Source organism: Gekko japonicus, unplaced genomic scaffold (assembly GCF_001447785.1).
Source record: "Gekko japonicus isolate JY-2015 unplaced genomic scaffold, Gekko_japonicus_V1.1 scaffold27, whole genome shotgun sequence".
In the NCBI taxonomy this organism is placed as follows: domain Eukaryota; kingdom Metazoa; phylum Chordata; class Lepidosauria; order Squamata; family Gekkonidae; genus Gekko; species Gekko japonicus.
Window position 1 is genome coordinate 652,162 of NW_015172002.1, and position 27,345 is coordinate 679,506.

Here is a 27,345-nt window from a genome sequence, read left to right on the forward strand (position 1 = left end):
ACTGAAAAAAAATGGATTCAGAAAACGGGAGGTAATGGAGCACTTAATTCAGATCTACTCCTGGGGAGGCAAAAGGTTGTATGGAAAGTTTTACTACTTACTCTACTTCTACATGACTTTAAAAGTCATCAGAATGAATCCAGTAACCCATAGGATTATTTGCATTGAGAAATCAAACTAAAGCTAACGCAAACTGTGTGACACAGAGTGTTGGACTGGATGGGCCTTTGGCCTGATCCAACACTGGCGTCTCTTATGTTCTCTTATGTTCTTATGTAAAGTAGCTTGGGTCTTGGGGTGTATTTTAATATAAACAACTTCTTCCTTCAGTTGTGGTGATGGAAAGTGCCATCAAGCCACAGCCGACTTATGGCAACCCCGTAGGGTTTTCAAGGCAAGAGACGAACGGAAGTGGTTTGCCTTTGCTTGCCTCTGCATCATGCCCCTGGACTTCCTTGGTGTTCTCCCATCCAAATACTAAGGGGCTGACTCTGCTTAGCTTCTGAGATTTGACAAGATCAGGCTAGCCTGGGCTATCCAGGTCAGAGTTCATTCAGTTGTACATGGGGGTTAATTTTCAATCAGTCATCTAGGACTATTCAGTACTCGTAGTAAACTCTTGATATTCTCCTTTTTACCATTCCAGTTTCAGGAATCAGAAGGAAACATAGAAACATAAGATCGCATACTAAGCTGACCTACATGAAAAAAACCCTTAAAATCAGAGAAACGTTATCTCGGAGAGGGACTCACATTTCTATTAATACTAGGAGTAAGGCCCATTGTGGGAAGAAATACAATAAGCTCTAGGAAGAGGCTCCAGGTGAGTGTCCCCGATGTAGCTAGTGGGGTGGGGCGGGGTAGGGAAGGAGAAAATAGAGGAAGGCGAGGCATTTTTAGAAGGCAGATGCTGGCCATAAACTTTATTTATTAATGAAAAGCAGAAATCAGAATGTGGAGGCATTTGGAGGGTTACAGTGCAGAGTCCGGTTTCTATTGGCCGAAGATGTTGTGCCGGTTATAGTTCCTATGCATCTCATTGGTGTAAAGTGTCATCGTGTGCCTTTCTGTGGTCCATGTGGAATGTGAACATGACATCAGCAAAGGCAGGGCTGTTTCATTTTGCTGCCCCAAGTGGGTAGTATGGGAGGAGAGCTGCATGGTAACAGGTATGCATCCCTCCACCCCTGACTTGCGTTGATTTGGGGCTATGCAGTGGCAACTAAGGTAGAAAAGCACCTCCTCTCCATGCTTTCTGGGTTCCAAGGGTCTGGAAAGCGGTTCCATAGCCAATTACAGGGTTGCCAACTCTGGGTTGGGAATTACCTGTAGATTTGAGGGGTGGAGCCTGGGGAGGGACCTCAGCAGGGTATAATGCCAGAGTCCACTGGCCAAAGCAGCCATTTTCTCCAGGAGAACCGATCTTGGAGATCTCTAGGTGCTGCCTGGAAGTTGTCAATACTAAGGGGAGGGTCAGGTTTGTTGAAGGACTTGAGGTATAATGCCATAGAGCTCACCCTCCAAAACGACCATTTTCTCCATAGGGTACACCAATTCATAATACTAATCTCTGTAGTTTGGAGATCAATTGTAATTCAGAGAGATGTCCAGGCCTTCCCTTTCCCCCCAACCCTTTCAATTCCAGAGCTGATTCCCATTTAACATCAGTTAAATAGTTTAACTGACGCTCTGATAATGCCCCACAGCCTCAGAGAGATGTCCAGGCCTTCCCTTTCCCCCCCCAACCCTTTTCAATTCCAAAGCTGCTTCCTGTTTACCACTTTAAATGATTAACTGTTGAACTGATTGCCCTGCAGCCTCTTGGAACTCCCAACTTGGGAGTTGTAGTTCTAATTCCCTTTGTTATGGTTGCAGTAAGGCCAGCTGAGAACTATAACTTCCAAGGTGCAACGCATCAAAAGTGGGGGCGTGAGAATGGAGGAGCCAGCAAGATGGGCCAACAGGACATCAAGGCAGCTTCCCCAGTGGCCAATGGAAGAGTAGGTGAGTTGTTACCACCACAGCTTGCCTTTTATATATATAGGATATACATCATTTTAATAGAATTTGGAGCCATCCTGTCTGTAAAAACTGCAGTGGATTAAGTGAATATCTACTGAAGACTTCACCATCCTCCATATTGCCTTTCCAATTGCTTTGATTCAGCTACCTATTGACAGACCTGCGTGAATAATAGCCAACTGAGTGAGCTAAGACTCATAAGAGACTGCAATACCACTCCAAGTTCAACAGAAAGCTTCCCTTGTTAACAAAGGAGTTGATTCATGTTCAATAATCATCAACAGCTTTATGGGCATACATACTGACAGCAATCTCTTGCCAGTCTGGAAAAAATCCACCTTCTTTCATTCTCCCTTTATGATGTGATTAAAAATATCTATACCTATCATCTGGCTACAATAACTTCTTTTAATGCTTTACATCATCCTCTAAGTCATTCTAATATGACTGCTAGTAGTAAAATTATAACTTTTTTTTCTTAGCAAACCACTCATTTATAAATTTTTATGAAACAAAAGCAATTTCATGACATTTTAGTAAATTCAAGATGCAGATGTTCAAGAGATCTGTATTATTAATATGTATGAAAACTTTCAAAACTTGCGTAATATGCTTGTGAATTCAGCATAGTAAAACAGAATGAGTTAAACAAATGAATAAGATATATTTTGTGAAACGTATTGCATCTTGTTCTCATGTCAGTCATGGACTCTGAATGGTACAAAAGATATAAATGAATAACGATTTATCTGCAAAATAATTTTAACGTAAGAACCTTTAAGAAGGCTCTACTATTAACCTGTAAGAAGGCTCTACTATCAACATATTCAGATATCCACATCATCTCCTGTCCAAATAGATCACACAATGTCTCCTTCTTATATATTTATATAATCTTTTTCTACTCTATATTTTCGTGAATGGAGCTATATCAAACAGATTGTAATGAAATTGGTTAAATGAATGAAATAATACAACTCTGAAATAATATAGCTCTTTATACTAAAATTATTCCTTCCACAATCTTATTTATTTTTAAATTAGGTAAAGACTGATTCAGCCACACAATCCAGTATTGAAACGTAGCTTTTTACTCTGTTTGCCATCTGGATACGCCAGCTGATGCACATAAAGTATACAACACTGGTCAAGGTCACAGAATATGTCAATAGCTCAGGACAAAATTAGAAACATGATTACATCCAACTCCCATTCCTTTACATTAACCACTGAGATCATATAAGCATCTCTGTTTGTAAAAAGGATGCATCAGACATGAGTAAAAGAATTAAAGCTAGTGAACATCTTAAGAGGCAGTTCTGTACATCAAATTAAATGTCCTTTGTATAAAACATTTATTAGAGTTTCTTACTGGTCTGACATCCCCACATGAATTTGTAAACTGACGTGCCAAGCCAAAATCCAGCATGTAACACTTTCTCCAAGTGCTAGGAAAACGCCCCATAGCAAAGTTGGACTAGAAGAAAAAGAAAATAAAATTACTTTTATCCCTTGTACCATATAAAATATCTACTAAAATGTGTGCCTTCACTTCATATTTATAACCAGTAAAACAAAAGAAATACATCACATTTCACACGGTATGACCAAAGGAGGAAAGAGTCCTTCACTGCTATAACATTTAGAGATTTTGTAGAGATCCACAATCTTGGGTTCAAAATTACACTTACCATATCAAGGAAATTAGTACTCTGCTATAATAAGATGTGTTTGTCTACATAGATTTATTGAGTTTCCTTCTGTATTCCTCTGTAATTTCTTTAAAAAGGGGCATCATTAAGAAATGTAGACTCCCAGAATTTTATACCAAATTTCTTACCTAAACAGTAATTTTTTAAATTTAAATATTTTATTTAATCATAATATTACAACCTTTCAATAGAACAGGGTACAATCATTCAAGTACACAGAATTGAAATACTGAACTGTATAATAAGGTTACAAACCATCAGTAAAATTGAGTGTGAACAACTAAACACAGTGAACTAGAAGTACAAATGCAGGGCTGAGAAGTTTATTAAACAACACAGATTTACACCAGCAGTGGAACAGTGCGTTAGACTAAAGAATAGATACAATCTATTCAGTGTGAGCAGAGAAGAGAGAGTTGGCTTTTACTTAAAACATAGCGATCATTTGAGAGATCAGACCAATACTTGAGCATTAGAGATTGCCATTTCTCTAGGAGACTGGATTGGCCTGAGGTACCTCTAAATTTATCCAGATTGTACATGATTTTATCCAGGATGAATAAATCCCATAATTACAAGTGCCATTCTTGCAGCGATGGAATTGATGCGGACTTCCAATGAGATGCAATAAGATATTTAGCCGCAATTAACATTATCATAACTAGTTCTTGTTTTGCTTTAGAGATTTTGCAATTTTCCCACAGACTGAGAAGAATTAATTCCAGGGATAGGGGAATCAAATGGCCAATGATTATATGGATTTGGTTTTGAATGAGAGTCCAAAATTTACCTATCAGTTTACAGGACCACCAACCATGGTAAAAGTCCTCCATTCCCCACATTGTCTCCAGCAGGTCAGAGGCATTGTGGGGTTTGAATGGGCTACTTTTGCAGAGGCTAGGTACTAGCATGAAATAACCTTGAAATTTTACAATCTAATGAAGACCAGGACCAAAACAGCCTAATATGCACATGACCAAGCATTTCTATGTGCCCTTCAATGCTCTTCATCCACCCTTTTTGGCAGTAACTGTTCATGCTGCTCCACAAGGTCCCCAAACTTTCTTGATAAGGGCATAGGAATGGAAACATAGTAAAACCCTTGTGAACATGTATGTTCTGCCCAGATATTTTGATCCCACAAATAGTACTGGGTGACCTTGAGCCAATCAACCTAACCTACCTCACAGGGTTGAAGTGAGGATAAAATGGAGAAGAGGAGAACAATGTAAGCTGTTCTGGATACCCACTGGGGAGAAAGATGGGGTATGAATGAAGTAAATCAGGGATGGCCAAACTGCGGCTTGGTAGCCACATGTGGCTCCTTCACACATACTATGTGGCTCCCGGCAGGGCGGCTGCAAAAGCAAAGGGGAGGCATGCCTCCCTGATCAGTCTTCCCTTCCCCAGCTGGTGTTCCCCTCACTGGGTAGGCATGAAATGGGGGGGAGCAGAGAAAGAAAGCAACTTTAGATGTGTTCTCAAAGCCCCCCCACCCCCGCCAGCCAGCTCGGAGAAGGCATTTTTTTCTTTAAATCCCTTTGCCAAGCCAGCCGGCAGGGGGGTGAGGGAGTTGGAGGATGCATTTAACATTAAACTTGCTTTCTTTCCACCTCTCCCTCACTCATTCCCTCATCTATTCTCCCCAGAATCTGCGCTCTCGCTCTCTCTCTCTCGCTCGCTCTCTGACAACTAAATATCATTGGACAAATAAATATCATTATCAATCTCTGTTTTTACCCCTTTTGTTTTTATTTTTGGCAGTCTCATTTAATGTTAATAAAAAACAAGTTTGCATATTTTTCAATAAAAACGTGTGTGTAATATTTGTTCATGTCTTGCGGCTCTCAAGCATCTGATGTTTATTCTATGTGGCTCTTACGTCAAGCAAGTTTGGCCACCCCTGTAGTAAATAAACAGACAAATAAATACTTCTGTCCTTAAGGCCAGAACTAGTCATATGCATGGTTGCCACAAAAAACTCGAAACCCTACATCTTCCCACCACACGTGTTTGCATGTGTGTGTGTGCGCATGTGTGTGAAGCGCCATCAAGTTGCACCCAACTTATGGCAACCCTGTAGGGCTTTCAAGGCAAGAGATCTTCAGAGGTGGTTTGCTGTTGCCCGCCTCTGCATTGCGACCCTGGACTTTCTTGATGGTCTCCCATTCAAACACTAACCAGGACCAACTTGGCTTAGCTTCTGAGATCTGAAGCAAACAAGCTAGCCTGGGCCATTCAGGTCAGGGCTTCCCACCATCCCAACATTAAATACAACATAGATGATATGGGGAGAAGATGTGGGGTTTCAACTTTAATGTCAGCCTTTTATTACTATGTGTTACAGGAGAAAGAAATAAGGGATTGCTGCTTTAAATAGCAGCCATGTGTGTCCCAATATTTAACCCTGGCCTGAAAAACTGCAGCCACTGAAGATGGCTTAATAGTTTCGGATTTGAAATTGGAACCTTATGAGTTTCAACACAGAGGCCCCAATCTGATGCAATGTTCAATGCATATAAACCCATCGATTTCAATGAGCTGAAGTGAACTTAAATGCTGCCTAATGGACAGCCAAAGACATGACAAAAAACATGTTAATAATTTTCAATTACTGCAGAGGCTTTTCCTGAATGAGCAACTTATCTGCAATTTGAATTTAGACAAGGAGAAAAGAGAGCACTCTGGGTTTAACTTAACTAATTTGGGGGACACATGGGGAGGTACTAGAACAACAGTGGCATAAGATTTTGAAGGTCAAATCCGAATAGGACCTCAGTTTAGATCAAGACTTGTGGGGTGGGGGGGTAAGTCTTCCCCCTTGCATAGTTTTCCTAGTTTGAGGTGGCCCTAGCAGAGCTGTTCTTTGCCCCACTGGGGCAAACAAGGAAGCCCACAAATCACTTAAGCCTCTCTCTCCCTACAATTAGGACAAATCAGAATTCTGTGTGCCTTTTTTAAACACTTGAGAATGATACACATAGATCTCCCATATTTATCTGGATCCTAATAAGTATATTTGTAAATAAAACCAATAGAAAAAAAATATGACTGATTCCACAAAAGCAGTTGTTCCACCCTCAGTCTCCCGTTTCCCCTGGTTGTACTGCTAAATTTCCCACTATTTGCTGCGTGGCCACATTTTGACCCACATCTCCCCCCGAGTTTTTCTGCGTCTTCTTGATCCTTATTTTTTAGGGAGTCTGAGGCCAAAACAACTGCTTTTGCAGAATCAGTCTAAGTCTTTTGGTGGTCTATCGTCTAAATGAAATTAATTGCTGCAGCGATATCAGGTGCCTTTCTCCTGCCAGCGGGGGGATTTGGGGGGCATTCGGGGGGTGGGCAGGAATATTGCTGACACACTGATGTCACTTCTGGAACTGACATCATTGCATTGGTGCCGTCAGGGCAACGGTCTACTTTTGGAGGAAACACTATGGTAAAAAAAAAAGCTACAAACCATAGAGTTTTGACCAAAAAGCAGAGCGTCATCTCCAACATCGCCAATGGATTATGTCACTTCCAGAAGTCACACCAGCTTGTCAGTGAGATCACATGGGGATGCCTGGGGGTGGGGATTTCATCTTTAATGGCAGTCTTTTATTACTATGTGTTACAGAGCCCACAAAAATGGGGGATCCCCCACCTGCAGACTGGCAAGCCTAAGCAATCTACCAGCTTCTTACTATGTTGGGAAATAACACTAGTTAAGGTCTCAGTGGAGACTGTTATCACTCTTGATTTTTTTTTAATATTACATGCTCTCTTTTATAGCCCAAACAATTATTATTGCTGGATGAAAACTTCTAATGTTGATCAAAAGCAGATACATAAAAAAATACAAATCAAGCATTACCCTTTTAAATATGCACTGCTATCTTAACAGGTTTATATCCAATTTTCTAGTTTTCCTTGTGAGATCACCGACTAATAAACCACAATATAAAGACAGCAGTTGCACTTTACATAAATTCTTCATTTTGACAAATATTTATGGAGAAACTCACTGGTTTAATATCTCGGTGTAAAAACCCAACGGAATGAATGCTTTCAATAGACTCCAGAATTTGCCTTCCAAGTCGCAAGGTAGTACCAATTGTGAAGGTCCCTCTAGACTGACTTCGACGTAGATCTGCCAAGTTCCGACCCTGAGAAAGTCAGAAAGTATTTTCAGTGCAGGAGCTCCATAAACACACTCATAGAACCAGAAACCATCAGCTCACAATGGAAAAAGCAAACTCTATATCAGGGATTATTAGGAATGGAACTGAGAATAAAAACAGCCAATATTGTAATGACCCTATATAGACCTATGGTGCAGCCTCATTTGGAATGCTGTGAACAGTTCTGGTCACCGTAACTAAAAAAAAATGCAGAGCTGGAAAAAGTACAGAGGAGGGCAACCAAGATGATTAGTGGGTTGGGAGCATCTTCCCTATGAGAAAAAGCTGAAGAGTCTGGGACTTTTCAGTTTAGAAAAGAGATGACTGGGGGGGGGGACATAATAAGAGGTTTATAAAATTATGCATGGGATGGAGGCAGTTGACAAAGAGAAATTTTTCTCCCTCTCCCAAAATATTAGAACTCAACAGCATCCAATGAAACTGATGAGCAGTAGATTCAGGACGAACAAAAGGAAATACCACTTTACACAGAGTGATTAAAAAGTGGAATTTGCTGCCAGAGGGTGTAGTGATGGCCACAGGAATAAACAGCTTTAAAAGGGGATTAGATAGATTCACGGAGGATAAGTCTATCAATGGCTACTAGCCATGGTGACTAAGGGGAACCTCCACATTCAGAGGCACTAAGCCTCTGAATACTAGAGTCAGGAGGCACATCAGGGGACAGCCTTGGCCTCTATTCCCTGTTGTTGGCTGTCCAAAGGAACTGGTTGGCCACTGTATGAGACAGGATGCTAGACTAAATGGACCTGTGATCTGATCCAGCAGGGCTCTTCTTATGTTCTTAAGCAGAGGCAAGGATTGCTATTGCCATCTCCATGGGGAACTCAGAATTGATTGGCAAGTATGATTTTTGGAGGCTAACCTGAACCTCTCCTATCGGTTCCTTGGTAGCCATTGAAATCATCATTGATGGTTTAGTGCTTCTTGGCTGCTACTGTTTTCAATATTGATGATAAACCTGCACCTTGAAGCCCAATGCTTTTGTAGGCAATTTTCCCCTGGCAATGTCATGTGTTCACACACTCCTTCCTACCAAGGAATAGCACTGACTCCCCCCAGGGTTCTCAATCTCACTGCTGCTTCAGGGAGAGAGCTCTTATTTCAACTCAGTTCAGACTGCCTCTGGAGTCACTCTTATATGACACCATTTGTAGCAAAGATCATTGTGGTATAGTGGTTAGTGCATTGGGCTAGGATCTGGGAGACCCAGGTTCAAATGCCATTCTGTCTGAAAACTTGATTGTGACCTTGGACCCATCGCACTCTCTCAACCTGACCTGCCTCTCAGGGTTCTGGTGAGGACAGAATGGGAAAGTGTAAAATGTTATAAACTACTTTGAGTCCCTATTGAGACGTAAGATGGGGTACAAATACACTCCAAACTTGTCTTTTTGAAAGATATTTTTCTACTCAAAACAGGTGCCCCATAAGATAAAATCTTTGACATGCAAACTCTAATGATTAGCTTGATTTTACATCCTCTACTACAATCCTTTAGCAAATATATGCTGGATTCCACTGGTCATCTCTATTGCTGTTGATGGCCTGCAGGTTAAATAGCACTTTATCTCTAATTCAGCCACTGGGGAGAGTGGGCACTGTAAACTGTTAACCAGAGTGGGAAGCAAAATTTCTCTGTTATACTTTGGGGATACCCAGATTTGTTTTTCATTCTAACCAATGAAGTTTAACAAGGTTAGAGTGTCTGATGTTCTGGCCAGGATTCCCTACCAAGGATTGTCTTTCAGTCCTCATGGCTGCAATGCTATCCTTACGCTTGTTCTAATGCCAAACATATGTGCACTCCTTACACTCGTTGAATGTGGCTTTTCTTGGGTTTTGGTCTGCTAGGGACCCAACACTACTTTGTATTGGTCTCTCAGGCTCCAAGAAGGACAGGTCAGCATCTTGTAGAAGATTTCTCACTCTGTCCTGAATGTGTGGCTGTTCAATGCCACTTTACATATCACGGCTCTCTCCAACAGAGTACTGTTCTTCTTTACCATATTCCTGCATGTATTTCAGTTGGGACACCTGTAGAGACCTCCCTGCTCCTTTATGACAGTTCTGGATGAATAGCAATATGGGACGGTAAGCAACTTTGGGAAGGCAGTCCTCCATGGTATCTTCCTTTGAGAGCTTCACACCCACCTCCTGAAAATGTTCACTCAGTGTGCCGCAACGTCCTTTGAGAGCTTCACACCCACCTCCTTAACTCCGTGAACTTGCTACTCTCACATTGTGGGATTGCAAAGAAGCCACAATGATGAAAACAGGATTGCATCTACCTATAACTGTTGTCCATTGAGTGGTCTCCTATGGAGGCACACATCCCCTCCCTTCTTGCCCTGTTGTAAACTCTCTGGAATCTTATTTTCTTGGTGTCTCCAGCAGCTGCATGGAGAGGACTGAGTGGTAGTGCCCCTCCTCCAGGTCATATGATTGTTTTGCTGGGAAAGTACAAGAGGACTACAAAAGTCTACTAGAAAGCTTTGGAAAACTTTTGTGTGGCTGGCCTGTGCACATGAAGGAGATGGAGCCAACTACAAAATGACTGCCAGAGCTTACCTTCAGTCACACAGTGAAGATCCTTGTGCTGTGGTAGCAGCTACTTCCAAAGCAATGTTTTTTGAAAATCTGCATAGCCAATCAGAAGCCTTACTGGGTAAAAGCCTATCTGGCGCTGCTTACTTTCTAAAAACACTTGGTAAGTGCCAGAAAAGGCCCACCTTGGTGCCCATGGGCACCATGCTGGGGACCCTGGCACATACTACCAAAGTGGCTCCACTCTCCCATAACACATACACATTGTCATCAAGAAAAAAAGAGAGAGAGGTTAAAGGGCTTTAAGAATGCATGATTCTGATGTTTACAAAATTTCAATAAAACTTTAATAGATAAAAGAATCTATGATTCACAGAGCAATCCTGTGCAGAGCTACTCCAGTCTTATACAAAAGCTTATACCTTGAATAAAACGTTGCTGTTCTTAAAGGTGCCACTGGACTCAAACTCTCTTCTACCCCAGTCTAAGTCCACTAAGTGATGTGCAATGCCATTCTAAGCAGTTCTATACCCTTCGTTTATTTCAATGGGCATAAAAGGGTGGAGCTGTTCCTAGGATGGCACTGGCACAGCTCTGCATCATTTGATTCTGCTTGTGCCAAAACATCAAAAAGCAACAGAGAGACTAAACCTTGTTGATATAGTCTAGGTGTTTTTCCTCCCTGGGAAACTGTTTTGTGGATACAGTGTCAGGGAGGGAGGAGGAAGTGAGGCACTTTATTGGTTACAGCAGCTGCAAGAGCCTTGGCACAGCATGGGGCAAACAAATCGGATTCAGGAATTGGCCAACCCACCTGCCAGCCAATGAAACCACCCACCTCACCCCCAGCCTGCCTGCTAGGGGAAGGGATTAACCAGGGGATGGTAAGATGGTGGCATCCAGGTGGATGGTAGCTGCTTTCTGGTCTCCTGACCACTTGAGAGTGAGGATGCCTTGACAGATCCAAGCTGGGCATACCCCTTGAATCCTCACCCCAAAATCCCTTAAGGTGATCCCCCACCTTGGGAAAACTGGGCCCCATGCTGATACCACCATTGTGATAAAGGAACATAAAGCGCAACAAACACAACCATCATAACTCCGATGATAACATGCATCACACAGTCAACAAAAACTAGGCTGGGTAGGCAGGCAAAGCCACAAGGCCAAACTGAACCCACAGGGTGCAGCAAGCCCTTTAAATCAGGACTGGACCACCCCCTACCCACAACCATATTAGGCGTTGCCTGACTGGCCCCGCCACGAGAAGAAAGGCAGAGAGCACCCAAGCAGCCACAGAGGTACCCACGTCCCCTCCCAACCACACAGCCTGGGCCTGCCAGGAACAAGCATTGCCTCCTCCTCTGTCCCCATAGGCCTGAAAACAGGGTCCAAGGTGAGTCTGGGGGCCCAGCTTTTTGCAGCAGTCTGGAAAATTTTAAATTCTTGAATTTCCTATACATGCTGACATTTCTATGCTCAAAACAAAGGTTGACAGAATTCTACTCAAACTGCTCTTGTCACAGGATTTTGTTTGTGTGTGAGCAAGAGATCACCCTTTCCCCCCCACACAAATATTTTGTTTCCTAAAAGGCTCCTCTTCAGGGAAAATAAAGCGTGCTGCTGCCCTGTGGTAGTTCTGTTACTTCCCTTTATTCCTGTTTCTCAAGATTTTTCTTGAGAGCCAGTTTGGTATAGTAATTAGGACTGCAGACTCTAATCTGGGATAACCGGGTTTGATTCCCCACTCCACCATATCCAGCTTCTGGTGTGACCTTGGGTCAGTCATGAGTTCTTTCAGAGCTGTTGTCTCAAGGGCAGTTCTTGAAAGCTCTCTCTCAGCCCCACCTACCTCACAGGGTGTCTGATGTGGGGAAGGGAAGGGAAAGGGATTGTAAACTGCTCTGAGACTCCTTCGGGTAGTGAAGGGTGGGGTAAAAATCCAATCTCTTCTTCTTCTACTACCTTAGTGACATTCAGGAAGACTGAAGTTTTTTTTTTTTTTCTAGAGCCCCAACTAGTGTACTGTTGCCTACAGCTTTTTCAACTGGCTTTTTCAAAAGCCAGTTTGGTGTAGTGGTTAAGTGCACAGACTCTAATCTGGGAGAACCAGGTTTGATTCCCTCCTCCTCCACTTGCAGCTGCTGGATGACCTTGGGAAAGCCATAGTTCTGCCAGAGCTGTTCTCTCAAGGATAGTTCTGGAAAGAGCTCTCTCAGCCCCAGCTACCTCAAAGGGTGTCTCTGTTGTGGGGAGGGGGAGGGGGAGGGAAAGGAGTTTGTAAGCCACTTTGAGACTCTGAGTGAAGGGTGGGGTATAAATCCAATCTCCTCTTCTTCTTCTCATGCCAGAATTTTTTGCCTAAGGAAATTTACGTGCAAACGATTCTTTCATTCCCATAGTTACTTTTCACACAACTAATTTCATTTAGACCAGTTTTTCCCAACCTGTGGGTCTTGACCCAAGTGTGGGTTACGAAGACTGAGTCCCAGGCTTTTACAGTTTTATTGATTTGTACATGCTTTTTTTTTAAGTGGGTCATCATACCAAGTAAATTTGGACTTGTGGGCCACTATACCAGAAAGGCTGGGAACCACTGATTTAGACAATGAAGTCAGAATGTAAGATACTCACCTGCAACTGCATGACAACATAGTTAAATCTGTCATTCCTTCCACAGCCAACAAATTTACAGACATGATCTTTCCCTGAGGGGAAAAAAGGCATATAATTTCTTATTTTTTCATAAATTACATTTTGAGAAGGTACTACATGCCTTTAAAGTTAAAAATAAATCATTTGTGTGAAAGCAAGTGTTCAAACAAGAACAAATTTCAGTGTTTCCATTATCCTGTTTAACCCCCCTCTCCAATTTTTATATCAATATCCATGAAATGAACAGTGTACCACTATCCAAAATTTATCTCAATGTGTGAAAGTCCAGTGTCAATAAACTATGACGACATCTTTCCCACAAGGTCCAGTTTCCATTTTTTCAAAGCTGTCATAATTATATGCTGAAATATAATGGCAAGCAAATGTCAAGCCATTTGATCAAATATTCTTAACTGCTCAGGAAACAGAAACACTTTCAAAATTTAAAATATTTTAATTGTGATAAAGTTTAAAACTATCAATGTTAGTGAATTTACCCAATGAAACTAATTTGTTTCAGAATTTCTTTAAAATGCAATAACTTTGGGGTAAAAAAAATATACAGCATGCATTGTTTTTCCAATATACACCAGTGTGCAGTTAATGAGACCTTAGCACCAACATTTATAATGTATTTTACAGATGCAGCAGCATTCTGGCTGTACATGCTTATACGGCCATATTTTACTGCATCTTACTCCATCTCCCCAATGTAATAAAGGCATTTTAAATCAGAGCTGACTCAGGAAGCCAGTTTTAATTGGAGCAATAATTCCCTAACTAGTTTGAAAACCAACTTTGAAATTAGCTTTTTATTAAAGTTGAAGTTCAACGAAGAAAGAAATTGCAATGACACTATTAAACTATGTTCAGCCAAAGCAGAACTTAACATTTTATTGATTTGACTAATTAAAAGGGGGGGGAATATAGCCAGTTTTAGTAAAATTCATTTCAAATGAAAAGGTCAAACTGTAAATATTTTCCTATAGAAAAGAAAATAGCAAGAAAATAAGACTAATCATTTAGGCTATTTTAAAAGTCCTGAAAAGTAGGCAGACATGCCTAATGCATCGAATGCTGAAATTTGCAGGCTGTAGGTTTAATGTGCATTTTATGAACAAACTCAGACACACTCTGAGAGTTAATATCCAAAAGGAAAAGAAAGCAAGACAAGATGTACATATACGCTGCACGAATTTGGAAGAATACATCATACTGAACACAAGATTTCAACCAATTTGTGTTGAAAGCTTCACTAGAAGAAGCCCTAAGGAACCACATTTTGCTTCTCATTCCCCTCCTATTACAAAAAAGCAAAATTAATTATTTCATTAACAAGGCAGAAAGATACAGAGAAGGGAAATTTAGTTTCTACTGTGAACAGAAATACTGCCTTCCTACAGTTGCATAATTAGAACCCTTTCTACGCCTTTTAAAAAAACCATGATACAAGCCTAGGCTAGAAATTTTCTAAAGGCAGAACTACAAGAAGAAAACATGTGGTGTGTTTTCTCCAACCCTTTAATTTTAACAAAATGCTGGTGCCAGGGCTCCAATTTGGAAGAGGGGAGAAGCAGAGAGAAGAAACTCTATGGAATTCTTTCCACTTCCACCACTCTTCACCAAAAATCACATGTACAAATAACTTTTACTTGCAGTAGGGAAAACTACAAGTACTTATAAGTCTTCCCCAGTATACATAAAACCGACATGGGTGCAAGGGAGAGATATTCCAGGATGAAAACAGTGTAAGAGTCATTTAAGTTATTTATACACTACTTCAAAACTGTAAGGAGGCAGCAGACAAAGATAAAACCGTAAGATGTCATAAGATAATTAGTAAGCAATAAACATTAAAATGGTAACATCAGCAGGCAATATTCAAAACAATTCAATATAGCCGCATATGAATATAAACATATAACAGCACAGGGTGTAGCTTTGCAACAATGAAACCCAAACATTTTAAATAAGTACGAAAATTCAGTAACACACAAAAAAAAAAAACAGTGGGAAAATAAAATGATTTACACAGCATCTAAAGCTTAGAAAAGAATGTGCCAGATGTATGGTTGTGCGATAAAAGATCAAAGATGCCACCACAGAGAAGACCCTTTTCCTAAAAGCCACTCTCTTAAATGGGGAAGTTTATTGGGCCTCTGATAGGGCTACCAGGTCCCCCGGGGGGGCAGGGTTTTCCCCGCCAAAAAGGCCCCCAACCCGCTGGTCCAGATCCGGCCGGTGGGGGGGAACTCCACCCCCAAAGTGGCCAGATCGGGCTGAAGTGCCCGGCATGATGACGTCACCCGGAAGTGACGTCATCACGCTGGGCACGTCGCTGGGCTCTAGCAACCAACCTGAAAACTCTATGGTAACAGAGTTTTTAGGCTGATTGCTAGAGCGTCGCCTGGCAACATGCCCAGCGTGATGATGTCACTTCCGGGTGATGTCACCGCAGCACACGCATAAAAAAGACCTCCTGGACGGGGCACAGGACTCCCCTGCTATTAAGAAGGTAGGACTTGGTGTCTGATTTTGTACCTGTATGGTTCCCTATTTTAGATCATTTATCTCAACAAGAGAAAATACCAAATATAATTAATAAGTTATATCTTTGGTAAATTGTTTATTGTTCAAATTAGTATATATGCTCATGTTTTGTGTAATGTAACGTTTTCTGCCCACTATGTGTTATGTTATTTCTTTAAAAAGTTCAATAAAAATTGTTTTGACCAAAAAAAAAAAGAAGGTAGGATTTGGCAACTTTAGCCTCTGATATTATCTTACTGTTGATTGATACACATGAAGAAGGCAGTACCCATGCCTCAATATGTTCAGAACTTTAAAAAGTATGCTCTAGTACTTTGCATTGCCCTCAAACACTAAATTGGCAACCAGTACAGTTCAGGCACAATAGTTCGGGCAAATCCAAGTCTCTATGATATACACAAAGCATACCTCCTCAGCCAGCGACAGATTATAGATGAGAGATATTTTACCTTGGACCTGATCTGCTGGATCCAGTGATGAATCATTGGTAAGAGAGAACAATTACTGTCTAATATTTCTCCTTACCTGGTCCACCCAACATCACTGTATCTCCTGTTACCAGCACAGAATATTGTATTTACAGTATTTTCAGTGTTCATTGTATTTGGAAGAATATTGTAGAACTGTACTTCCCTCAAATTTAAAAAAATATAATATGAAAAAAGGTCACAAATCACACTGATCTGGAGAAGATTCTTTTCCAACCCCAAACATGGTGGTAAGATACCTACAAAGTATTTTCAAACAATATTATGTGACTAAAGCATCATTCCACCCAACATCCTGTCTCTACAAGCGGCATCAATGCCTAACATTGGGCCTAGTTGACTGCTCCTATTTTAGCTTTCATTCTGTTCAAACCAGCTAGGATAGCTCAGATTAGAAAATACTACTTTGCAATGAGTATGGAATCTGTGAAAAAGACAGACTTGAGGTAAGTGTTAATGTAGCAGTTGCAAACTATGAAGAAATAATTCCTGTGAATTAACAAGGCTTTCCTTCAGGTCCAGAGCAGTTTAGTATTTCTATTGGTGACCAGGATGTGATGGAAAGTATATTTATAAATAACTCGGTAGAGAAGGGGAAACTTGGGAGAACAGTAACCCCAGTGCAGAACGACAAATGGTACAGCAGATGGATGAGTTGTAATACTTTTATGAAGTATGACTGTGTTACCATAGATCTCAGATACATGTCAAATAAATACTGTTACAAAAAAAAGGACAAGGCCATTCTGGATTGCATTACTATAATCATTCAGTTCAGGAAAACATTACACAGCAGTACTTAGCACCAATCAGACTTCAGCTAAACTGCAGTATCCATTTTGATCATACTTTAAATAGATGCGAGTTTAAAGGTTCCTGCAACTAAATTGATAATACGGTGGCAATACTCTAGTGATTCTCTGGTTTGAATAAATGACTGCTTTCGAGCACATGAAGAATTACATTTTTAGAAGACCGTACCACACTCATGAGAGCCTCAGATTTACCAACTTCATAGTTTACTATGAAGTTCAAGTACAGTTCTATTGTAGCCTGGTGGTACTGGAGTAGAGCTTCTGAAGCTCCACTAGCAGAAGAGGGAGTAAAGGGCAGTTCACCTGATACAACCCATTATTTTCTGCAATGACTGCTCCAACTTAAAGAAAAGAGAATCCCAGCTCAGGCACCAAAACAGGAAGCCACATAAAGTGAAGAAAAATTGGCAACCGTGTTCCCTGATTTGTGCTGTCTACCAAGTAGTTTTCTATACCTGAAACAGCCCTCTCCACGATCCATCTTGCAAATCAATTGTGTATAAAATAAAGCTTTTGCCGTATTTTCCTGTTCTCATTAATCCCTTAGATTTTACCAGTTAATCATTCACTCCTGTCTAGTTTTCCTTCATAGAATTCTGTCATCTTCCTTCTCTTATATGCCATATGGTTCAAATTCTAAGCCTTCCAAGCATGGAGTGAATCACTGCAGTATTCCACACAATGCTTAGAATGCTCATTTATCCTGTGCCATCTGCCACAGGGTTGTTAATGCAAGGATAAGTTTGAATAGCATTGTGATTTCTGTCCTTAGGGATAATAGTTAAAAGCTAACAAGACAATGGAATGAATATATTTATCCATGCCTTCAAATCATAAATACCTTCATAGCTGATTAAGTGCTGGAATGACCTTAGTAAAATACTGGCATGAGAAGAAGAGAAAGGGAAGCAGTAACTTCTATCTTTATCAGATACGATGGCTATCTGTGACACAAAACTACCTGTAGCACACTCCATCTCTCACATACAGACACAGTCTCTCATGAAATCCATTTTTTGCTGTGTGTCATAAATATGTCTTTAAAAAATTAGCATCCCTCAGAAAACAACAACTGTGAGAGAATTTATATGGAGTAAAGAAGCCAAGAGATGCAATTTTAAAAATGAAGGTACAGAACCTTAAATACAAGTACTGCCACAAGAAATCAGTGCAGTTATACTTAGGAAAGGTTTATTGCAATTAAAGTGATAGGTGAAACAGACAATCCTGTGCACTCTGAAGAGAGGCAGTCATATAAGTATGGCTATAATAGCCTCAGCAAGACACTACAAAAAGTTTTTAACAAAGTGTGCCAAAAGAAACACAGTTATGTTGCTACGGTGATTCCCCCCCCCCCGTAGGATAAGAGCCCAGTCAGGAAAACATCTATATTACTAAGAAAGGTGCTCCAAGCTCTTCATTACCTCGGTTGCTCTCTTCTGTACTTTATCCAGCTCTCCAGTATTCTTTTTGAGATAGTTGTGAGATGGGGGAGCAGGAGATGCCTTGACACTTATAGTAATGGAAAGTAGTCCAGGCATCTTCATAGCTAGGAAGGGGAAAAGATACTCATTGCCGAACACAAAGCATCCTTTCCACCTTGGAGGGATAACACACCAGCCCTTTAATGGATGAACACCTCTTGATTGGAGGATACAAGTTTTGAAGGCTGAAGCCCCAAGGCTTAGCAGCCAAATTGGCTGAAGACCCCAAAACACGTGAGGGGTGGGGTCTGAAAAGGGGGTTCTTCCTTTGTTTGGGGCTCCTTGCTTTGTGCTCTTGGGGGGGGGGAGACTCCTTGTTGAGAACTCCATGGAGCGGGTGTTTTGCCATGAAGGAAGACAGAGGAGAATGATGTTATAGAGAGTTCAGTTGTACTAGGGTGCAGCATCCTGCAATTACCCAAATCAGATGCCACCTAAATTGTAAGTACTTTAGTTATCACCTGTCTTTTTATTTTCCTTAGTGAGCTTAAATCCTGTCCTTTGCAATACCATCAGTTTGCGCCTTGTAGAAATAAAGTTTTATTTAACTTGAGAGAGTCTGCACAAGTCCTTGCCCACCTGCCTGGCTCCTTGGCATGATACTGAGCAATACCCCTGCAAGGCTGGCTTCAGTCAACCACATGAGAGAGAGTGGGGCTGGATCCAGTAGCAAAGTACTGGATTAGTACCAACAATAATAAATTACTGCATGTATCTCTGCATACAGAGTTGATACTCTACTCTGAGGTTTTACCCCATTGCTCCTTAATGATTCAATATTCTTGAACATGCTGAAGAAGTCTGCATTTTTTGAAATGCACGGAATAGAATCCGGACACCTCGTCCTGCAATATTTACCATCTATAGCATTATCATATCCTTATATTTACCATCAATTTTGGACTTCATATTCCTGATTTGGAGCACATGTTATTAAATATCTAGAGGCTTTTGCACTGCTTGGACTGTTTATGTCTCAGGACCCTTTTCTTTTGATTCAAGCTGATTCTTATGTGAATATTTTTCTAGAGGCTTTTGCACTAATTGGATTATTATATCTGCTTATATGTTTTAGGACTATTTTATGGTGATTCAAGCTGTTCCGATTATTATGTGAATATTTTTCTACTGTTTGTGTTTAGTAGATATATTTATTGTAGTCACTTTGTTTAAAAATTCTTTACTGGTTTTGCTCTTATTTTCACAGTTTGTTTCTATACATTTCTTCTGCATTTTGCTGACTGTGATTCCTCTAGATTGTTGAGTTATTAGAAAGGCAGATAAGGGACTTGAGTCTAATCTCTAAGCATCAGGAATTTGTGTCTGATACTTAGCACTCTACAGCACAAGGAATTTTTTTTTGTCTGCCTTACCTTGCAATTTTTTCAACACAGCTACTTCCATTTTCAGAACTTGCTTTGGCTGCTGAGCTGACTCGACCTTCAATGCAACGTTCTCTCGGGTAAGCAAGTCAAGTGCATCATAAATTTCTCCAAACCCTCCACCTCCTATCTTTCTTAACTGCAAGAAATAAGAATATTTGTTACTGTGCATTTTTCCTTTACTACAAAGCTTCTAAATTCACTAGCCTATACTCTGAACTTTATCTAGTTCATTAAACAACAATTATATTGGGCAATGTCACTGTGTTGAATGCAAACCTAATTTTAAAATGTACATCCTCCTGTTAAATATGGCAAGCAAGTGGACAAGCACATGATTAGTGCGAAGATATTGTTTTAAAAATAGTACAATGATGAGATTAAACTGCAACAAAGAATTTTGGACTTCTGAGAAGGCGCCTTCTATTTGAGGTAGAGGAGGACATCCTGACACTTGGATACTCCTTCTCCCATAATTCCTGGATGCAAGATTATATCATTCTTTCCATCCCTGAGGAGAGGGAGTAACACCTGTTCTTTAGTTCAGATACTTCTAGAGCTTTCTGTTAAAAAAACCATGAAGAGTGCCACTGGTCATTGCAGCAACAGAACTTAACCTGAGAACAGTGAAGTAAGGGACAAGGCTGAGTGCCACTGCCATCCCAGAAGAAAACACTTAACAAAACTGTAGTAAACAGGAGATAATATAAGACAGATGAGACCAGAAGGCTGAAAATCCTCCATAAGCAACCAGAATCCCTTTAAACAAGGGAGGGTCCCTAATGACCTCCTCTATCTCAAATAGAAGGAACCTTCACAGTAAGCCCAAAGTTCCTTTCTCATTTAAGGATAGGAGGACATCTTGACACTTGGGATTTTACAAAACTTCCCCCCAAGGAGGGTGGTCAGCCCTTTGTGTTTGCTCTTTTTACACCACTAGCTGAAGGACCTGCTGCCCGAAGGCCACATCCACCACTGCATATGAGACCATTTTGTAAGGGCATATTAAGGTAGAAGTAGCTGCTCTACAAATTTCCAGAACCAAGGTATTGGTGTGAAAAGCAGCTATGGTGGCTGAACTCCTGGTTAAGTAGACTGTAGATCTGAATCCCTGAGAAGAATGTGCCAGGATGACACATTCCTTAAGTCACCTGCTGAGAGATGCTTTACACTTGCTGACCCTTAGCCATTAGATGGTAAGCTACAAAAGGGCTTCTGACCTCCTGACAGAAACCATATGCTGAATATAGATACGTTAAGTCCCTGCATACATTGAAGGTTTGCTAGTTCTTCTTGTAAACCTCTCAAGACTTATGGAAGGTAGAATTCACTTTTGGTATGGATGACGGGTCCATCCAGAGAATTAGCACATCTTCTTGAAAGATGTAAAAACCTTTTACTATAAATAGTGCTTCCATCTCTGAAACACACCTGGCAGAGCTAATGGCTGTAAGGAACAGAACCTTAAGCATGAGGAAAAACAGGTTGCCTACCTGTAACTGATGATCTTCGAGTGGTCATCTATGCATTCACACCTATGGGTTAGGCTCCTGCACCGACTCCGATTCGGGGAACTTCTATCAAGCTCGAAAGGATCCAGCGCCCCGCCTCCGAGCATGCGCAGGAACTCCAACCATTCATGCTCAGAGGGTGGGGCCCTGGTATCCCACCAGTTCCTTCTGACTGATGCCAACTCCAAAGGAACCCCCCCCCGAGGGGCTGACAGCAGTGGGGAAGGAGGGCGGGTGGTGTGAATGCATAGATGACCACTCGAAGATCATCAGTTACAGGTAGGCAACCTGTTTATCTTCGTCATCGTCTCTATGCATCACACCTATGCAGGGGTCTTGTTGTAGAAAAAGAGCTGCCGGAGCTCATTAGCATAACTCATTAGCATAACTTATTTGCATATGCCACACCCCCTGACATCACCGGAAGTGACAGAAGGCCACACCCCCTGACATCACCGGAAGTGTGTCAGAAGGCCCGGCTACTTACCCTCCTGCTTCATCCTCATTCCCAAACGGAATGAGGATCGAAGCAGAGGGCGGGGTAAAGAAGGGGCGGGGCTTCACCACGTGACCGCCCCGCCCCCCAGAGGGTCTCTTCCGGAGCTCCGTACCTGAGAGCTCCCCCCCGCCTAGAGCCCTGCACCTATGGGAGATTAGCAAGCTCAGGCCTACCTGGAGGAGCATGCTGGCAGCATCTCAGGACCACAGATTGCAGGATTGACTGCAACTGGGAAAAAGCATCATGTGCACTGAACCCATAATTACTTCTAGGTGAGTCACCACCTGCAACAGGGCCAGTTGGCTATTCTTGCAGTTCATGAAGAAGCCATTTGACAACAGGTACTGTAACATGGACTGCGCATGCCAGGTCAGTTTCTCCACTGAAGGCAATCTGATTAGATCGTCCCGCTGGGGTGTATGTGGATACCCCAAGAGCTGAGCCTCACTACAAAGTCAACCATTGATTTTGTAAATATCCTTGGATCTGATGCCAGCCTGAAGGAAGAGTTCTGAATTCACAGCGGTCTTTTCTCTAGCACAGTGGTTCTCAACCTTCCTAATGCCGCGACCCTTTAATACAGTTCCTCATGTTGTGGTGACCCCCAACCATAAAATTATTTTCGTTGCTATCATAAGACCATCGAAAATTTGTGTTTTTGGATGGTCTTAGGTGACCCCTGTGAAAGAGTCGTTCGACCCCCAAAGGGGTCGCGACCCACAGGTTGAGAACCACTGCTCTAGCACAATGCAAGGACTTTTTGTCTGGAGGGAAATTAAGCACGTGGAAGTCTATGGATGCCATGAAATCCCCTGCAATCAACTTTAGCATTGCCACCTTGAAACAAATAATAATAATAAACAAAACAATAAACAATAGGATCAGGGTTGTAGAACCAACCAGAAGTCTAAAAACAGAGCTGAAGCAAAACATAAGTATTAACATGATATATTAAATGATGCAAAATTCCATAGTAGGATCCTCGTTTCAGCAAGCTATATACAGTAGTAACAACAACAAATACCTTTTATTGGCATAAAATATTAAACAGTTGCCATCAGGGTAAAACAATCCTATAAAATTTGTGGAAAATAAATAACTTCTAAAAGCATTACAAAGGTATGTCTATTTATATAAGCTTAAATTATAACAAGAAAAATTTTGCCCAACCGCAAAACCTTGAATTAAATTATACAAACTCATTAAACTCAATTAGAATGATCAGGGACATTTTTCTGTTTTATAAGAGCATAAAAGAACTTGGCAGTCAATTCAATAATCTCCGAATCTCGAGAAGTAAGGAAGTAGTGTAGCTTGCTTCCATCCGGTTGGCATGCTACCTTGCTAAGGGGGACTTCCAGAAATTTCGCTCAAATGTCGTTTAGCAAATTACAACGTAAGAGTACATGCTCAACTATATACAGTAGTATAGACCACAGTCCCTAATAATAATTTAGCTTTGCATATTCTGTCCAAGGTATCTCCTAAAAGCTTGGACATGTGGCTACACTAGCCTATGAAGTAGTGTCCACGTCCAGTTTTTTAGGTTTCTTCTTGCCACCACTGTAGAAGCCATAGCTGGCACCCACCATGAAGGCCACAGCCCTCTAAAGCCTAGAGAGGTAAGCCAGTAAATTTTTAAGATAAATCAGGAATTTTCCTCAAGAGTTTTCAAAGCCCCATGAAGAAGGCTCTTTCCACGAGAGAGATGGCAGCTGAGGCTGTAATGGAGTCGGCCATCATTTTGTAGGCTCTGGACAAGGCTGACTCACTTTTTTGTCTATAGTTTTTTAAGGAGTCTTCCCCCTTCTTAGGTAAGGCCATAATTTGAGGCTAGGCTGGCCAACAGGGCATCCACCACCAGAACCTTGAAACCTTTAGGGGAGAAAGAGTAGAGTTTCTTGGCAAGACTGATGCAGAAATGCTGACCTGAAGGTTCAGTCTGTTCTTTTTTCATCCTTTTAGTGAAGAAGTGAGGAAATGAGAGAAAACGTAAAGCCTCACACCTCTGTGGCCCCATCTTAGTTATCATCATCCTCATTGGGTTCTGTCTCTCTCTTAGGAATGGAAAGATGCAGAATCTTTAGAGCTCTGTACAGTAAGGGAGGCAAGTCATCGCGAGAAAACAGCCTATGAGACTGGGGGGAGTCTGCTGAAAATGTTTTCATATGACAGTTCCCCTTCTTCCCTGTCCAAATAAGACTCTGAATTCCCTAAATCAGTATTAGAACCCTCCTCCTCAAAATGAGAATATCTGGGTGACAAACTCCCAGTGGATGGGGCGAGCAAACTTTTTTGTTCCACCTTAGTTAGCCATGAGGGTTTCCTAGTTGCCTAACCTACAAAGGGTCCCCTGGGTGGCTTGTATTTTCAGAGAAATGGAGAAGGATGAGGGGGTGCCTAAAGAAGACCTATGCCTCTTTCTTCCTATAGATTGTTCTTTTCTGAGCATCTCATTGTTAAATAAGTTGGTCAGTCACACCTGAAACCCCACTGAGGCAGTGATGGTATCTTCATCCCACTTCAAAGGGGCCAGAGAAGCAGGACTGCCTTGCTCACTCACCACCCCCTAAATAGTTTCCATCTGGGCTGTGGGGGAAATGACAGCTGATGCAGACAGCGGGCAATGACTGCAGCAAGTCTTTCAGCACAAAAATCTTCCTTGCAGCTGGCCAAAGGACAGGCCATTGCTCCTGCCTTTTGCACCATAACACTGCTCCAAGCAGCTGGTTTACTCTTCCAACATTGTTTTGGCAGCCCTGTGCAACAGGGCATCACAGCCTCCATGTCTCCTTGCATTATGGCAGCCTCTAACTCTGATGTCGGAGACATGAGCAATATAGCTGTGGCGTTTCGGACAGCAGGTCACTTAAGCAGAGAAGGGAGGGAGGCGTACAAATGCACAGAAACACTTTTCTTGTAACAGAGAGAAAAACAACAGAAAAAAACACCGTAAAAGCCTATTTGTTCCTTCCCTGGCAAATTATGGTCCACCATCCATGCAGATAGTTTCCTTAGCAGGTGCTTGGCATAAAGTTTCCCTATAATAGATAGTCTGTAGTTCTCGATATCGTTAGGATTGCCTTTTTAAAAAATTGGTGTTATTATGGAGTTTAACCATGTTTCTGGAAGGGAGCCAAATCTGTCAATCAAAGTGAACAAAGGTGCCAATGAGGAGGACCACCACTCAATGTTACTTTTAAGAAGTTCGGCTGGTATGCCATCAGGGCTTGGGGCTTTATGAGATTTGAGAGAAGAGATTAATTCAAATACTTCTTGTGTAACAGGCGGCCATTCAAGAGCATCTATAAGTGTTAATGAATCATTAGTGGAAACAGTTATAGAGGGGTTATTGAATAAACAAGTGTAGTAGGAAATCCATTTCTGAGGGGGGATCAGGCAAGTATTGGAAGTGCCATAGAGGCGATTTAAGCCTGAAACCAGGGACCAAAAGTCCTTTCTGTTGTTTCTAATGGCTTGAAAAAGTTTATTCCAGTTTCCCATGAAATATACATGTTTTTTCTGGGTAAGGACAGTTTGACATTCCCTCTTCATTGCATAATAGTGATGGAAGTTCCATGGGGTATCATCTGTGCGCATCTGTTGGAAAAGTTGACGCAATTTACTTTTAGCAGAATGGCAATTGGCATCAAACCAGTGGTTGGTAGAAAGGGTCGTTTGTTCGGAACCAAGAGGTTGAGCAAGATCATTAATTTTTCCTACTATAGAATCATAAGCTAGAAGTGCTCCTGAGATAGATTTGGCGCTGGAAAGCCTACGGTGTAGTTGCATGCTTCACTAATCAACCATTTTTGTGTCTGCGATGAAAACCCCTCACAATACGGAGTTGTTTATTAGCCATGGTGAGAGTGGTAGTGGAAGGGAAAATATATTTGGTGCAAGTCTATATGGTATTTACCAATGGTACACAACTAACAGCATCCTTTACTTATTTGCATGCTAGATCCGAGCTTCAGAATTAAGATACAGATTACTAGCAGTCATCAAACTACAGGTAATTTTTTTTTAATGGTGGTTATGAAAATCTTTCCTTGCCACCGCTGCAAGTCCAGGATCAAACAACTGAGGACCTAACTACATGATACATTCTTCCTGGGTCTGTTTCTGGGCCTGGTCAACAGATGTGGTCTGGGAGTTCTATGCTTCCCAAGCATGCATGAGCACATGGGGAGAGGGGATTTAAATTCCCAGGCATGTACAGGATCAAACTGGATTGGGACCACAGTGTGTGGGGAGCTTTATTTCATGCCATTTTCCCAATCAGAAACAGCCACAGGGAACTTCTGTCTGCTCTAATGGGGGAAACTTGGATATGTTTCCCCATTGGGGGGGAAAGTGGCACCATAGGCTGACAGCTCCCATCAGTTCACATATATGGACCACTTTTCTGTGTAAGCAAACACACTCCTGACAAGAGTCTATTGCCACAGTGTAGGGTTAACAGTTTTGAGACCTGCAACTGGTAGGAGACTGACCTGTCAGGGAGGAACACAATGATGTCACGTCTGGCATTACTGGAAGCAACATTACAAGCAATCCTCTAGCATTCAGCCAAATGCTATGTTTTAACCACAGAGTTTTGACTGAATGCCAGAGCATTGCTGACACATGATGATGTCACTTCTGGTCATGCTGAAAGTGACATTATCATGTCAGGACACTGGCAATCATCTTCCCCATCCCCCCTATTTCTCTCCCACCACCCAGCTGAATGGCAGCAGGAATGGCCAGCCAGGGGCAGGAGCTTTCTTGCCCAAAACAGGATCCTGGCAACCCTAAGATATAGCAAGATTATTATTCCCCTGCTCCCAGTTGTCAGGCCACTTCTTATTCATTACATGGGAATGAAATATAAAACAGAAACTTGTGTTAATATAGCTCCAAGGGGAAAATTCTATTTAATTGACTTGACCCTGAGCCCATCCATAAAAGACCAAATAATCACAAGCTTAACCACCTATAGCACATAAGACTACCCATGGGAAGCATCTTGAAAAAGATCAGAAAAGTGAAACTGTTCTTTAATTTTGAGGCGATAAACATGCCAGAAAGAATTAACATAGGTATGTGTGGGTGAGCAGGCAGCTACTACCTCTTTATGGACTTACTTACAAAGCTAACCAACAGCATACTTTTAAAAAGGAAGTAATATACTCACCACTTTCCATCTTTCTTTCACCAATATTCCCGCACTAAGAATATCTGGCTGTTCCCCTCCTCCACTCATTGTAATCTCCTGGGGTGATGCAGCTGCTATACAAAGCCTACGTCAGTAGAGACCAACCAGCTCTCAGAGGTGGCTTCCATTTAAGCAGAGGCTACAGAAACAAACAGCAGTACATGAGAGCTTGTTAATTAAAACGTAAATAAAATAGCTGTTGTATTCTAACTGAATCATTTTTCATTTTTACAAACTGGCACTGAAAGACATCCAAAGATTTTCAGTACAAGTAAATCTGATGGTTTTCTCCTGTA

The 27,345-nt window shown here is 41.5% G+C and overlaps 1 protein-coding gene across 1 annotated transcript in view; it reads right to left on the reverse strand.

Annotated features, from left to right (window-relative positions):
* TTBK2 (tau tubulin kinase 2) overlaps positions 1–27,144 on the reverse strand; it is a 104,645-nt gene extending 77,501 nt beyond the window's left edge. The window contains exons 1-5 of the mRNA XM_015420061.1: positions 27,029–27,144; positions 19,831–19,978; positions 13,100–13,173; positions 7,742–7,882; positions 3,395–3,499 (exon numbers count right to left, since the gene is read on the reverse strand). Coding sequence (XP_015275547.1) covers positions 3,395–3,499; positions 7,742–7,882; positions 13,100–13,173; positions 19,831–19,978; positions 27,029–27,097 — 537 coding nt within the window. The 5' untranslated portion in view covers positions 27,098–27,144. The remainder of the gene's footprint in view (positions 1–3,394; positions 3,500–7,741; positions 7,883–13,099; positions 13,174–19,830; positions 19,979–27,028) is intronic.
* Between the last annotated feature and the right edge of the window lie 201 nt (positions 27,145–27,345).